Below are 16,851 nucleotides of genomic sequence, written 5' to 3' on the forward strand. Positions count from 1 at the left end.
AACATACTGTTTTGGTAAGTGCTGTTAGCGAGCATCTATGAATTCATCACACAAACACGTATACTGCAGACCAGGTGGAGAACACACAAACTCCAAACACACTCACCCACAATTACTCATACACTCAGTCACGCGCTCTCTCTCTCACACACGGAAACTGCACAACAGGGAGAGCATATAAAGTCCGCCCGATTCTGGAACCGAACCCTGGTTCGCATTGCTGTGAGGCACGAGCCATCGCCACCGCGTCGAAAGCTGTAGCAAAACAAATGAACAAATCTCTGCCTGGTTTTTCCGCTTATTCTGCTTTATATGGAACGTCAGGGTCGTCTTAAGCGGCCGTCCATAAATGACGTCATGCACCTAGGGGGGTGGGGGTGGGGTCAGACATTTGTGACTATGTGTGACGAGGGGGCGGGGGTTTGAGAAATGTGACGTCACATCAAAATGGGCAACTTTAAATAATTATAGAATTGTTATAACAACACTAATTGTTATAACAACACTCCTACAACATCAGAGTGCAGCGCCACATTAAATACGCACTCCCCCTCCTTGGCACGCCTCCTTTGGCCTGGCATCTCTGCCATACCTACAGATTAGCCGAACTAATCACGAGCTTCCACCCGGATAATATAAGTAACACAATAATTAAGCGGGAGATTTACCGCGTTCACACATGTCTCTCCACGTAACAATTTAGTTAAAAAAATCGGCCACACATTCCATCGCCCACACACGGCCCTTCTGAGAGTGAATGGTTTCATCCAAACAAACAACCAAACTCTGGACCGGTTTCGACATTCAGTGTCTCACCAGCTGAGGCAGGCTGCTTGCTTCAAGCAATGCTGGTGCATTGCCAAATGTTAATAGGGGAATGAAGACCAATTTAAAGAGGTGAGTTTACAAGACGGATTTCAATATCTCGAGTGACTAATTATCTGATTGACAAAGGCGAGGCGTTCCACAGTCTTTGAAACTGCGCTGGCAAAGAAAAAGGGCTAGGTCACCCCATGAACAGGGTGCATCGACGTGTGAGCACTTCGAACCAGGCGAGCCGAGAATCTCGTTGGAGAATACAAACGGATCAGTTCATGCCGATGACGTGGGGCTGACCCATCCAGAGCCTTCTTGGTCAGCAGCAGGACCTTAAGAGTCCACTCCGCGCCTCCGATTAACACGGTTGGCGACGTACGGTTGGAAAGAAGTTCAACATACATACACACATACAGATATGGGGTCCGAGTTCGATGCAAATCTCTACAATGCACAACACCAGGATAATCATCATCCCATTATCCGAGAACGGGGGGGGGGGGGGGGATCGACGTTCTGGAAGTTTATCGTGGGGTGGCGCTTTCTCCAATCACTTTTACACCGCGCACGTGAACATAATCAAATATGTTATTGGTTGTTTCGGTAAAGTCTACGTGACTTTACCGAAAGAACCAAGAATATGAATCCCTGCAGTCACGAAAGCTTTAAATCAAAATATAATCAAATATGTTAAAGTTAATGGTGACTTTATATTTCGGTTATTTATTTTAGTAGAACGTCTTATGCGTGCGAATCTTGACGTTTCAAGTTCAACCTTTTGTTGTTGTTTAACCAGTCGGTGAGAGCTCAAGAAACCAGGATAGGAGTCTCATTTGCAAGAGTGACCACGTGAATCACCAAAATGACAAAAAAGAATTAATAATAAATGTTTATATTCATGCATTGAAGATAAATCGGAGCAAAAACAAACTTAAATCATCGTTAAATAGTTCATTCCATATCGCATAAGTTGACTCCGGCAGGTTATTTTTTTATTGCACATAGCACAATTACACTTAAGTTCCAAAAACATTAAACGGAGGACTTATATATAAACGGACGAACGGACGCAAGTAAAATGCAACTGCGAGTTAAGTTATCGTATAAAAGCATCGACAAATCAGCATTGCATTTTGGTTTAGATGGGAGAGTAACGAAATACATTTTTGAAGCGATGGAATTCCAGGTGTTTGGGCCATTCAAATCTCTCAGCACGGCCATCTCTTTTCGTAGTCACACCAAAGACAAAGATCGCCCGTAAAGCCTCAATAGACGTGTGGGGAAAGTGCTGTTAGCAAGAAACCTATTAGGGGATAGGTCGTCAACTCCACGCTCGGGCGCCTTCGTCTCGCCAATGGCAATGTTTACACACCGCACCAGGTACCAATTTGAGGCTGAGTCGACGTAGGGGGGGGGGCAGAACCAGTTCAGATAATCGTCGGTGGTGTTGGCCATAAGTGGGAATTGAACCCGTGGACGCCGGGTTCATAGCCGCAGCGCAACCGCTCCCCTGGTCACACCTCGCAGCACCACAACCTACAGCACCTGGCAAGCCCTGGTGGTGTCCGTATACGCGCTAACTGCGACCTTCTGCCGCTCGTTGAGCCAGCAACGTGCAGTGCAGTGCATAAAGTAGGCCGCGAAACATACGCAGGCGAATTCTCGACGACAAACATTCCCTCTTACTGCACGTGCGTCACCTCCTGCGTGGTTAAACCAAATGTCTCGCGAGCAAAAGGGCCGCGCGTCTTTGCAGAAAGTAAAACGCCTCGACCAAGGTGCACTGCACGCTTCTTCTCTTGTACGGCGGGGAGTTGATCAGCGGTGTTGATGCGTTCGTGTCGCGGATGGTGAGCGAGGCAGTGCACCCTGCTTTTGAATTGCTGCCGGCGAATGACGGACGCGGGCGGTGACTTGATGGCGCGTTCCACGGTTTGAGATGGAGACTCACGCCGAGACTCATAGATTCACATCGAGAGCCACACACACACACACTCACACTCGGTGAATATCTGAAATGATGCCGGTGAGTGGTGTTACTGTGTGGTCCATGATTTTAAATAAAGACTCACACGGAGACTCATAGATTCACATAAACACCCATAGATTCACATAGAGAGCCACACACACACACTCGGTGAATATCTGAAATGATGCCGGTGGGTGGTGTTACTGTGTGGTCCATGATTTTAAATAAAGGCTCACGCCGAGACTCATAGATTCCCATATACACCCATAGATTCACATAGTCACACACACACTTGGTGAATATCTGAAATTATGCCGGTGGGTGGTGTTATTATGTGGTCCATGATTTTAAATAAAGACTCACACGGAGACTCATAGATTCACATAGAGAGCCACACACACACACTCGGTGAATATCTGAAATGATGCCGGTGAGTGGTGTTACTGTGTGGTCCATGATTTTAAATAAATATTCACACGGAGACTCATAGATTCCTATATACACCCATATATTCACATAGAGCCACACACACACACTTGGTGAATATCTGAAATGATGCCGGTGAGTGGTGTTACTCTGTGGTCCATTATTTTAAATTAAGACTCACATGGAGACTCATAGATTCACATATACACCCATAGATTCACATCGAGAGCCACACACACACACTCGGTGAATATCTGAAATGATGCCGGTGAGTGGTGTTACTCTGTGGTCCATTATTTTAAATTAAGACTCACATGGAGACTCATAGATTCACATATACACCCATAGATTCACATCGAGAGCCACACACACACACTCGGTGAATATCTGAAATGATGCCGGTGAGTGGTGTTACTGTGTGGTCCACGATTTTAAATAAAGACTCACACGGAGACTCATATATTCCTATATACACCCATAGATTCACATAGAGAGCCACACAAACACACACTTGGTGAATATCTGAAATAATGCAAGTGGGTGGTGTTACTATGTGGTCCATGGTTTCAGATATGGACTCACGTAGACACCCATAGACTCATATATAGACCCATAGACTCCAATAGCGGAGTCAAGACACACACACGTACTCTTGGCGAACATCTTAAATTCTGTCTGAGAATGATGTGGCCCATGATTTGAGACCAGCGACCGCAATCGCTCTGTCGGGCTATTCTGAATTGTCCATCGGTGTCGGAGGAGGAGATAGCAGCAATCGCTGCTCTGGGTTAAATTCGCAAGAGCTTCCAGTCCCCGCATAGATACCACCACACCGTATGTGTGCACGCAGCGCTCCCACATCAAACACTGTACGGTGATGAATAATACAAACTGGAAAACATAGCTGCCCGACCCGTTCTGAGCACTGTTTCCAAGTGGCATCTGCCGAGGTGCCTATTAATAAATCGGCGACGTTTTTGTTGTCTCCAGGGTCTGTGCCGCATGGAGACGTGGACTTGCTGGGCCAGCTGAACGTAATGTCTACTTGACTACTCGGCTGATGTGAAGTCATTAATAATTTAAGCAAACGTATGAGTGTTTCTTTTTTAATGATTCATTATTATTAAACTTTTTTATTTGATAATAATGAATCATTATACGAATAATGTACAGCTCATTGCCAATCTACTGTTAGATGAACCCCCACACACACACATACATCCTCCTTGCCTTGTTAATAATGGGAGTTTGACCATACTTCACCACGCTGGTGAGTGTGTGTTGGTGAAGGTGGGGTCGAGTGAAAGGGGGGGCAGGGGGGGGGCGGAGGGGTGGGGGGGGCTCGCCACTGACGTTAGCCGTGGCCGGGAATCAAACTCAGGCGGACACGGTCATATACGCAGTGCACCAACAAATGCACCACCACCACCACCCCATCCCTTTGAAAATGTTAACCTATATTCTTTGTTCTTTCGGTAAAGTCACGTAGAAGGGAAATAATAAAATAATAAAAATATAAAACAATACAATTCTAGATATCACACCTGATGATGATTGTTTGTGTTGCAGTCGAAACGTCGTGAGAATTTCATTGTTTTATATTTTTATTATTTGATTATTTCCCTTCTACGTGACTTTACCGAAAGAACCAAGAATATGAATCTGTGCAGTCATGAAAGCTTTAAATAAACATTTAATGTTAACCTAATCTACTATGAGTTGCACTGCTTATCCCGGTAATTTTAATAATTGTCAATAACTGTCGTTAGCGTTAGTGTTGTGTAATGTCTCATTTATATTCTCCTTCTTTCGTGTGGCACGGTGATTAGCAACATTATTTGTTGAAGCATGACATTGGCCGACGACCAATGCCATGCCCATTACGCATTTCAGCACAGCAGTGATCTGGCGTCACTCAGAGCAAAGGCTGGCATCAAATGCGACATTTGGAGAAAGCTCGTTGACTGACTGCAGATTAAAGAATATTATAAGATGTGAATTAAAAGTTTGGCAGAGCACCTATGAATGCATCACTATCCGAGCCCACTGCGACATGCATGCGAAACTGCACAAGCTTGTATTGCGATAATAACAGCGATTCTCTCGTAATGAATAATGTAACAGCCACTTTTGTCAATCCACTGCTGGATAAAGGGCCTCCTTTACACCATTTCAGTCTTGGTGGTTGTTGGACCATACTTCACCACGCTGGTCCAGTGCGGACTAGCAGAGTTTGGGTGCCAAGGACTGATTCAAATATCACTCGCCACTGATTGCAGCCGTGGCCAGGAGTCATTCCTGGGGGCAGAATGAAATGGGTATCATTGTGTGGTGGAGGCTCGTTTGAAAACGAATTTCATTAGAACTTATATTTTGTGTTTAGTTTGTTGTCCTTCCCCCGCAACTCCGATTAGCGCGGTTGGCTACGTCTTGGTGCGAAATAAGTTCAACATACATTCATAGTACGTACAAATCATCAACGGTTGTTCTTTGGATGGACTTGCCCGCGAATGTGACATTACTAAAACTGGTTTCGGGCTGTGAACGGGAAGCGATCACCTATCCACGCTCGCTTGAGTTATTGCAAGACAACGCTATTTCCTCGTCACAACTGGATGATGCACGTCCTCATCATCATCATCATCAGCCATGATCAATCCACTGCTGGATGAAGGCCTCCCCAAGCGGCCACCACCCCTGACGTCCCCACGTTGTCAATACTCCATTTGGCTCCCGTGCACGAGCTGATTTAATCGCTCCGTCTCCCTGGTGGACGTCTCCACCTCTGATGCGTTTGGATGGGACGCACGTGTTCGCTTTGAGCCATTCACTACCTCGCTCACATGGAGACCGTCAACGATAAACGAGCGCCCTGACGTCAACACGTCACGGGCGCATCAAAGTGGGAGACGGTTGAAGTCGAACCCATATCATCCTCGATTACCGTATTCTCCGGTTTTAAAAAAGAATAAGACGCACCGCACACCTGCACCCGGCGTCAATAAAGTTACACACATCGGATCTCTCTCTGACGCATACACACACATATCGGATTATGAGACGCACCTCCTCCTCTCACCCCATTTTATTTATTTAAACACTCTTTAAAAAAACAAGTTGCGTCTTATTATACGGAGAATGCGGTAATCGCGGTCGCATCGCGCTGATGCCGACTCTGAAACGACGTAATCACTTAATTCTAGATTTGACGTAATCACTGTCGTGAGAAACGGAACCAGCAGCAAACGTCAACGACCATGCAGCTCATAAGCGGGCAAACAACTCAAATGAGTAATGAGACATCGCCGCTCATCTCCTGTTTCACAGCCCTGAGCCAGTGGTGGAAATTCTACATTCCCATGGCGGAGTGCGAATTTACCCATAGGACAGTCGCTGTTCACTTCCCCACACAGTGGCGTGCGTTATTTCGACCCCGGAGGGATAATGGGATGAGTCATCCCACCCCACCCCAATCGAGATTTGAACTCGCAACCTTCCTCGTTCGACCGCTGAGCCACCTGGCAGGATGATAATAATAATAAAAAAGACACGAATTCCTCAAATACGTCTTATTTGGCACGCTCGATATCCAACAACATCCTGAGTTTTGGGCTGGATGGCTCCGTGGAACCCACTGTTCAAGCGCATCCGATTCCCCATCTTCCCCGTCCTGACCTTTACCCGCCTCGACCAAAAGCATGCCGTCAAATCACGGAAGCCCACGCCTCTTCTCGAAGAATATACCTCTGTAAAATCACGTGCAAAACCAGCATGTTACGTGCACACACGTTTTGTGAACCCCACTGTTGGATGAGCGCATTTACAAGCTATGCGAGGCATGGTGGGGAGGGATGGGGGGGGGGAGGTTATTTTACCGTACGGGTGTCACCGCTCTGGTCAATGCGAGTTGGTGAAGAAGGACTTGGGAGCAGAGGTGTTGGCGAATCGGGGCGACCGTCCCGGGCCCTGTGCTTTGGGGGAGCCTCCGAACTTGGACGTCACGGTGTCAGATGTCATACTTTTCGATTTAGTTTGAAGGCGTTGTGAGGTGGGGGGCGGGGGGCACAGTGGGATTTGCCCCGGGAACCCGCACCCCCCTTCCTAGGAACAGTCCTGCCTGGAAGCATTGAAGTATAATACAACAATCGATTTGGCTACACTGCTTCCTGATGTCCCACCACCTCGGTTCCGCACCCCGCTGGCAACACGCCGACCTTACGAGCTCTGCGCAGGCTCACGCCTGTCGAGTCTGTGGGATGTGACGGAGACAAGGCTCACTACGGGTGATCTGTTCATGAGGTGGCTTCAAAAAATACGGACCCGAATAACTAATTACAAACGAGGTTGAAAACGAATTCCTTTGGAACTGCTTTTTACGTTTAGTTTGTTGTCCTTCCCCCGGACCTCCGATTAACACGGTTGGCTACATTCAGTGCGAAAGAAGTTCAACATACATACATCCATACATACAACATGGATATAACTAATATGCCCACTAAGCTGTATAGCTTTTATTCTTTGGGTCTTTCGGTAAAGTCACGTCGAACAAAATAAATTACAAAAAACTACGACGTTTCGATCGCAACACAAGCAATCTTCATCAGGAGAGAAAAAAAGAAAGTTCTTTTTCAGAAGCGACCTGGCCAAAAATGATAGCTCAACGAAGTGGCTTGACACGTGGAAATGTCGAGCAGCCAATCACTCTGAACGCACTTTTTTATGGAAGCATTCACATTACTCGGACAAGAACGGAGCCAGAGTGGACCTCATAATTCGCGGAACACGTTCTCCAGTTTGGCCACCCGTGACTCAGAACAAATGAATGTAATGTGTTTTTGTCTTGAGACGACGACACTTTATCCTCACAATAGCCAGTGCGCGCGTGAGTGATGGTTACACGTACACGATCAGGATTGCGCATGCATAATGAGCGTGAAACTTCAGGGAGAAGGAATGCAAAAATGTAAATAACAAAACTTATACCTGTTCTGTGAAGTTATGGGTTGTAGTTGTGTGTACGTGTGTGCAATCGCTCCGGGCGATGCAACGAACCAATATGATGAACCGGTTTAACCAGCAGTGGCGTGGCCACCCTTTGGCAATCGCATTGGCACCGTTATTTCGGGGAACCATGTCGTGTGATCTCCAAGCGTCGTGCCATCCCGTCTTTCTCGTTCGCCGGGGTGGCCCGGTCTTGGTCTTCGAGGTTGGGCGAGCCGCGCCTCTCTTCGTCTCCTCGCCTGAGATCGCTCGCGACGAGTTTCACAACTCGCAATCGACCGCTGGGGTGTGGGTCGCTTGTTTTGTTTTGCGTTGCGCGCGCGCGCGTGCGTCCGTGCACGTGCGTCCGTGCGCGTGAACGGACGGACGGAGACGCGTACCCAAGTTCCGAGGCCCACGCGGATGCGAGTCGCTCTTCTGCTTGTAGAAATAATCATCAGCAGAAGCAGTAGCAGCAGTAGCAGTGGCAGGAGCATCGTGATCATCATCAGAAGAAGAAGAAAAAGAAGAATACTTTACCAGCGCAACATAAACATTAACAGCATCAGCAGCAGAAGAAGACTATCTTGGTGGTCATTGGGCTGACCAAAGAGCTGAGAACATTTACAAAACACTACCAGCAACACCACCACCATCATCAACACCGCTACGTACGGTGCGACAGAAGTTCAACATACGTGCATACCACTAACACCGCCAAAGGAACAACACCGTCGACAAACGCCACCATCAACACCAACATCGTCAGCCTCACAGCCGCAATACGTATTAACATTACGACGACTACTACCACCACCACCACCATTAAGATCATTACTATCAGCAGCAACATCACCAGCATCACCAGCATCACCATCATCATCAGCAGCATCATCATGCCTCGCTCCTTCATGATGAAGAAGCGCTGGGTCAGCAGGTGGTGTCGCGACTGGCAGGACTCCTCTCCTGAGACGTGCGCGGACGAGGGCGCGCCCTCCACAGGTCGGTGACACCAGCCCCCCACCTCCCGTGTCCATAATGGGGTTGCCGCGATGTGGCGATACTACGATATTGGCGCACGATATCAGGAGGTCTTCATTTCTCACTCAAAAGTTACCCCCCCAAAGCCCCCTCCCCCCCCCCGATATGCGATTCGTGCAGATTATGTGCGTGAGGCACTACATGGAGTATGGATTATCGGCATAAGGCATTGCCACTCGAGTGCCACGGTACAGATGTCCTTAATAAGAATGCGATATTATTGTACCCGATGTGTGTGTGTGTTTTTTGTTAATGAACACGTGAAAAAAATTGATGGACAAAATAAGACGAGATAATGGATGTGGCATTGCAAAACGTATTCTTGGAACTGCGTTAGGGATTATTCCGGCTGAATGTAAACACTGGATATATGATCCGCCAAACGAGTTGAGTCCTTTATGCTAAATATCGTTACATGGTCATGGTCGTGGCTCACATATTCGTCATCGTTCTGACACAATAATTTAACAAAAGCACAACAATGGAAGTCCGAATTATATAGCTGTTGCCCATTCACGTTTACTGCAATGGATTGCGATGAATTTCCCGGATAAGTTGACCGCGTGGCGATTATATAGCCGTCTTCACTTTGGCAGTCGATATAATCACTCAATTGCACAACCAACCACTACCACCACCACTCCCCTACGTGATACACCAACCCTCGCCTCCAAAGCTCCAGCTCGGACCCCACGCGGCCGGCGCCCTGTGGCCTCGCTGCCCCTCGGGTTGATCAACACGCGCGCCTCTCTCCCGTTCTCGCTCCTTCCTCCCAGCGTCGGAAAACAGCAGTGAGGAGCGGCCGCAATCATCGGAGGAGCTGCCGCTCGATCTGACCGTGCGGGTGTCCTCCCCCTGCTCCTCGATGGGGAACCCATCCCTTGGCACGCGCTCCCCGTCTCCCACCGACGCTGCGCCGCCACCGCCGCCGCCGCTGCCGCCGCGGTACCCGGCGACTCCGTTCGAGTCCCTGCGGAGATTCTCCCTCCTGCCTCCGCCCGTCCGCTTTTCGCCCGCGGAGGCATCTCACCGGCCCTTCCTCTCGCGGCCCTACCCGCACGGCCCTACCCACGCGGCCCTACCCGGGCGGCCCTACCCGCACGGTCATACCGGCGCGGCCCTACCCGGGCGGCCCTACCCGCACGGCTGCGTGTTGCCCCGTGGACCCCCGCCGCTGCCCGTGCCTGCCGAGCTGCGGGCAGCGGCAGCCGCCGATTTCCACGCGGGGTGGCAGGAGATCCAGAGCCTGGTGTCGATAATGTCTCGACGAGAGGCGCACGGGTGCCCGCCGGCCTGGGACACTCAGCTGCAGGTGCGGTGGTGGTGGTGGTGGTGGCGGTGGTGGCCACCGTTGGCGGTGCAGGTCCGGCCGTGACGGCGATTGCACCAGGCCGGGTGGGCGGGGAGACAAACGATGTGTCAAGTTAATAATAGGGGGTTTTCCCCTTTTTTCTGGCAACAAAACTAACACCTTTTGCAAGGAATCATGCTTACATTAACCACAATACTTGCAGTCAAATGCAAACAAAAAACACAACTCTGATTATTTATGCATTGTCCTTGAAACTGATTGGTCCACACCAGAGACAGCTTTCTTTAGAGTTGGTACTGGCAAAGGAGGTCCCATGATGTGTCAAGTTGTCTGAGAGTTTACAGCACTGAGATCCTGGGTTCGAATCAATGATTCAGCCGCCAGTGATTAAATTGGGTTCTCAAGAGTAGCGAGTTGATGGTATCAGCGCAGTCACCGATGAATGCACTTAATTGCGCTAATTTTCCCTTCTGCACCAATGTTGCTAAATTTCACTTCGGCACTTTATTCAAGAAAACATCACAGGTCACTCGATAGGTGTTCAGGAGTAGCTCCGTAGTGTCTGCCTCTGCGGGGCGTTCTCTAACACGAAGCTGTACACTGCGTACTCTGCGTGACTTTCGAATGGATTCTTCGTATCATGAAATGATACCTATAACAGAATGAGGGGTGAATGGTGGGAAACAGACACAACTAAATGAAACATTAATGGTTTAAAAAATCACGTGATGCTCTATCGGCAATGGTACGCAACCCAACAAAAACCTCAACAAACTCGTCAATGACACTGGCATGAACAGAGAAAAACAAGAGGTGACGTTTCGGACAATGTCCCTTCTTCACAGCCCTTTCATTAGATATTATCTCTCAGCTAAGTGAGGCGAGACGGTATTTCTGTAATGAAGAAGGGCCATTGTATGACACGTCACCTATTTTATATGCAGAGTCATTGGCCAGGACGTCGCTAACCATAGTTGAAGGACCATTCTCCGACACGTTGCCTATTATGCGTGAAAAAAGGGGGGCCTTTGCTTGAAACCTCACCAATAATCACGCTTCATACGAAAGTAAGAGAAAAAAAGTTTTGCCGACTGGCTGGCTGAAGGGCAAGGCAGGACGTCAGGTCTGGAGGGAGGGAGGGAGAGAGGGACGGACGGTCGGTCACGTCTTAAGGGCGCGCGTGCTACGAGTGCAATAACATTACATCTATACACAGTAATAGCCCGCTTTACGTCGGGGATGCGTTCCTGAGAGGTGCGACGACGAATATCGAAACGACGTAAAATCAAAGCGATTTACAGGGTAGCAGGTGGTGGAGGTGACGGATACGAACAAAGACGGATGATGCCGTCAGCGACGTAAGTGTGGGTGGGTTGAGGCGACAGCAAATCAGGTAGCGACGACGTATTTGCGAAACGACGTAGAAAGGGGCAGACGTATATCGGGGTATTACTGCACGAGAAATATATGGCGTGTCACCGATCTCGGGCGTAATTTCTCACCTCAATATTGTCCGGCTGACAACGGAGTGAGGCTTGTCAGCGCAAGACACTCACAAGCACAAGACACGACTCAGCAACGTCCTCCTAGCGACGCAAGTGGCGGTATTAAAAGTAACAAAAAAAAGCGGGCAACGTATTTGCGAAGCGGCGTACAACGGGGAGGGGGGGGAGGGGGGGAGGGGGTGTCACCGTGCATTGCATACCGACCTCTCGGCGTTGTCGTTCTGTGCTGGGCAGGTGAACGGCGCGGCGAGCGGGCAGCCGGGCCTGCTCTCGTGCCCCGTGTGCGGCAAGCACTTCAACCTGCAGCGCATGCTCAACCGCCACGTCAAGTGCCACAGCGGCGTCAAGCGACACGTGTGCCCCTTCTGCGCCAAGGGCTTCAACGACACCTTCGACCTGAAGCGGCACGTGCGCACGCACACGGGTGAGGGGGAGCGCCGGCGTGGTGAAGTATGGTCGCGACAATGTTGTTTTTTGCACATAAATATTATGCATTGTTATATGAAGTCGGCCACCCGCGGAACCCGCCCACCACCCACCCGCACACTCTCCGCTATGGCGTGAAGAGGCCTTCTTTACTCATTGCACGTGTGCACGTTGAACTTCTTTCGCACCGTACGTAGCCGACCGTGCTAATCAGGGGTGGATTGACAGATGCTGACGCATTGACAGATGCTGTCATTTATACAGCGGTGTGTGTGTGTGTGTCTGTACTGTGACCGTAGCATCGGTTGGGGAGCGGCAGTGTAGTGGTTTAGCGGACGGTGTTACGATGCCAGCGAACCGAGTTCAATTCCCGCTCACGGTGAACACCAATGACGATTATTTGGTCGACTCAGCCTCAAGTGACAACTTGGTGATGAACGGATTTATGAGAAAAAAAAACATGTTCATTACAGGAGTATAGGATTATTGTGGGCCGTGCACTTTTCTGTTCTCAGATTTTATATAGCGCCTTTGTCAAAGCGCTTTGCAAGACTCGTTGGTTCTTTCGGTAAAGTCACGTAGGTATAAAATAAAATAAATTAAATCACGACGTTTCGATTGCAACACAGGCAATCATCATCAGGTGGGGAAACCACAGCAAGAACACTTGTTGCTGAAGTGGGAGATGCCGATTGCTTGTGTTGCAATCGAAACGTCGTGATTTAATTTATTTTATTTTATACCTACGTGACTTTACCGAAAGAACCAACGAGTATGGATCCCTGCAGTCACGAAAACTTCAAATCTAGATTGCTTAACAAGAATTAAACATGGTACACTCGTGTGGGGCTGATGGGAAAAATGGATGAGGTTTGAGTGTTGGGGAGGGGAAGGCATGGCAAGAAAGGGTGATACTCTTAGGTTTTTTTGGTAAAGTCACGTAGGTAAAAAATTAATAACTAAGTAATAAAATAATAATAAAATATAAATAGTAAAAATAATAGAAATAAAATAATAAATCACGACGTTTCGGAGGCAACATAAGTCTCCGTCATCAGGTGGGACCGTCACAGCTAAATTTACTGTATCAAGTGAGGCAAAATTCCAAGAGACAAGCTCTTAAATAGAAGTTAAGGGGGGAGGAGGGGGGAGGGGCTTATCTGAATGGAACGTGTTGTGGGGGGGGGGCTGAAAGAGAACAATAGGTGCACATGTTGTTGTACTACCCGGTGTTGGTTGACAATCAAATACAAAAAGGAGAGTACTGTTAAACGCTGGGGATGTCAACACTCGGTAAAGTAGAATATAGTACCTGTGAAATAAGATGGTACAAATATGTGTAGTTAAAACTTTTTTTGCATGGTTAATAAGGGTGATGATAGGTAAAAAGACGATGGCGAGGTTAGGGAGGGGAAGAGGGGGTGGTGGTTAAGGTTTTAAGAAAGAGGACAACAAGTAGGAGAGGGATAAGCTATTAAAAAGCGATGAGTCTTAAGGCAGGAACGGAACATCTTTCGTGGAGTTGCCTGTTTGATGTGGAGTGGGAGTTTATGCCAATGGAGGGCAGCCAGGAGGGAAGAGGAGCGGAAACACGACTGTGCACAGGGATGGGAGAGGGGGCGTAGTGAAGGGGACTACAGTGGTATTACCTAACGCTAATAGTGCCGACTGCAAGTCAGCCGAGCAGCGTTTTGAAATGAAATATCGATTGAGAAATACATCTCCGGATAATCACCCTACCATAGCGCGTGTATAATTATACAAACTCAACAGAGGACACATTGTGGCCACATTAGTTAGTGTGGCAGGATGGCGATACGACAACTGCATACTCTGTGTCTCTACAAAGGTCGCATGCAAGAGGTTCACGGTTCGGTTTCCAGCGGCCGCCCTGATTAGTACTGCCGGTGTAGTAACCATGTCAACACTACGCGCCGTCTGCTTCAGTGACGTCAATCGCAAAAAAGTGGGCCATTGCTTGCCAAATTAGCGAAATTCGAAACAAACCCACAAATTACTCGATTTGGGTTAGACATCGCCCCCTACTGTCAGACTTATGCCCCATGAGTCATCACCTGGATAAGGACAGAACAATACAATTAAAACATGCAGCGGGGTTGACGCCGCTACAGCCAACAGAGGCGCTACTGAAAAAAAAATGAATCGACACTTGAGCCGAAGAGTGACCCTGAATTCATGGTAAGTGGGGAATCGTTCCACCCTTTCACACCGAACGCAGACCACGTGCAGTCCACGTGCGCACTGAGTTCAATTCACCATCATCACAGCGGCCCAATGTATTGCACGCGAGCACACGTGCACATGCGTCGCCAGTGTATGATGCTTGCAAAATGAGATTGACATCCCGTGATCTCTTGAGGTCTCACCTGGTTAGACAAAATCAACTTAAATTATTTCGATAACCACCGACGCTGTGACCACCACCTGTGGCGGAGTGACGACATTTTCAGCTCAGGGGGTGCGGCAATCGGTCAGGTGTCCCCCCCCCCCAATATTTGATTTGTCTCGCACGGTCGCACCTAGAGGCTCTTTTCTATATCGCGGCATCTTTTGTCTCATCACATCGTCACGTTCACGGTCTCGAACACTTAACGCTGTAGGGGCGCTCCGTCTTCACATAATAAGTGTTTGTTCCTGTACATTGATGTTGAAAACATGTCTCACGGTGATTGTTAAGGGGGCCCCAACTCGTTGCTTTGGCCACCAGGGGGGGGGGGGGGGCAAGGCCCCCACCCTCGTTACGCTACTGACCACCACCCACCACCCCCGCCTGTGCAGGTGTGCGCCCCTACAAGTGCCAGGCGTGCGACAAGGCGTTCACGCAGCGGTGCTCGCTCGAGTCGCACCTGCACAAGATTCACAGCGTGCAGCAGCTCTACTCGTTCAAGGAGCGCCGCTCCAAGCTGTTCGTGTGCGAGATCTGTGGCTTCACGGCCAGCGATCCGGAGTCTTACCACGACCACCTGCGACTGCTGCATCCCGACAGCGCCGCGCTGCGTAAGCATCGACGCAGGGCAATTATCACCGCCTCCTCTTCTTCCTCCTCCTCCTCCACCACCACCGCCACCGCCTCCCCCTCGCCCCCCTCTTCCACCACCGTCACCGCTGCCCTGGATGCAGAGTACACCGGCGCGCAGGCGGGGAAGTGACGGTGTTCATTTCAGCGAACGAAGTTCAAAAAGTGAAAAGTCAAGAGAGATGATATTTTGCCCGTGTCCCGTCTACAGCCCCCGTGAGCCGGTGGTAGAAATTCCACGTTTCCTATGGTGGGTGGGAGCGAGTTTCTGCATCCGAGCAACCACTGTTGACTTTCCCACAAAGTGGTGCACACTTTATCACACGCGGAGAAAAGCCCACGCGTGCGAGGGGGTAACGCTCTATCCCACACAGACGGGACAGATGATATGAGGCCGCGCGTTCTGCTGTAACCGCTTTCTCCTGACGGGCTGCGCGATAGTGGCTACTCGACGCCCACGGGACGGGAATTTTGCAACATCTGTGTGTGATCCACTAACCCTGGTCGCATGCTGTCTCCACAGTGCTGGATTACAGGCCGCGTGCGACGTAGCCTCTGCCGCCCGGCCAACCAAGGCTGCGACTAAAATATATTTGAAAAACAAAAAAAAACCGATGCTGACTAAAGTAATACTCACGCAGCGTGTTTGCCGGTTGGTTTCATTTCGGGTCGAATGATTGCGTGCGTTTGGAAACGGTGCGGGAGTGGCTGTGGCATCAGCTGGCGAGCAAGGAAGGCACACGTGTGTGTCGGTGTACGTCAGTCCACTGCTGGATGACGGCCTGCCTGCTTCTCTGCACGGTGTGGGTCGTGGGTGATGCTCGACTATACGTTGGATAGCACGGGGTCGGGTGCAGTGGTGCCCAAAACCGGCTCGGATATCACTCACCACTGATGGTAGCCGTGGTCAGCAATGGAACTCAGGGAGCCGGCATTATGGTGTCACCGCGCCATCCTATTTAATGTCATGCTGTTCATCGTAGATGCTATGTAAATACAAATTATAGTGTATTACATACGAGATACACAATACACATGTTTACAGGTGTCAACACACTACTGGCAGGAAGGGAGCATAGACGTGGGGACATAGTACAGTACAACAATGGATTTTTTTTCATCGTAATGATCTTCATTTCACATAACGTCGCTCCGCGTGTAACGCATCGTGCTCATCCGCCCAATCACTATCCAGCCACAACCTGCTTAGCTTTTGACGAGCTCTGGCGCACTTCAGGTGATCCGGTGATGAACAAGCATCCGAACCACACCTCACACAGCTCGTAAATTACAGGTGTCAAATCAGTGGAATGTCAGTACACATGATACTAAGTAAGCT

At 49.3% G+C, this 16,851-nt stretch overlaps 1 protein-coding gene across 1 annotated transcript; it reads left to right on the forward strand.

Annotated features, from left to right (window-relative positions):
* The first annotated feature begins 12,343 nt into the window (after window positions 1-12,343).
* On the forward strand, window positions 12,344-16,098 carry LOC133342172 (putative transcription factor Ovo-like 1). The gene is made up of 3 exons (XM_061551139.1): window positions 12,344-12,473; window positions 15,275-15,522; window positions 16,036-16,098. The coding sequence occupies exons 1-3, from the start codon at window positions 12,359-12,361 to the stop codon at window positions 16,096-16,098; spliced, it is 426 nt and encodes a 141-aa protein (XP_061407123.1). The 5' UTR covers window positions 12,344-12,358.
* The last annotated feature ends 753 nt before the right edge of the window (window positions 16,099-16,851 follow it).

This window comes from Lethenteron reissneri, chromosome 14 (genome assembly GCF_015708825.2).
Source record: "Lethenteron reissneri isolate LAM-NWPU_2019-01 chromosome 14, ASM1570882v1, whole genome shotgun sequence".
NCBI lineage: Eukaryota > Metazoa > Chordata > Hyperoartia > Petromyzontiformes > Petromyzontidae > Lethenteron > Lethenteron reissneri.

Coding starts and splice junctions, on each gene's coding strand:
- LOC133342172 (XM_061551139.1), top strand. CDS start 12,359: ATGCTCAACCGCCACGTCAAGTGCCACAGCGGCGTCAAGCGACACGTG. Junction 12,474..15,274: donor GCACGTGCGCACGCACACGG/GTGAGGGGGAGC, acceptor CCGCCTGTGCAG/GTGTGCGCCCCTACAAGTGC. Junction 15,523..16,035: donor GACGCAGGGCAATTATCACC/GCCTCCTCTTCT, acceptor CTGTCTCCACAG/TGCTGGATTACAGGCCGCGT.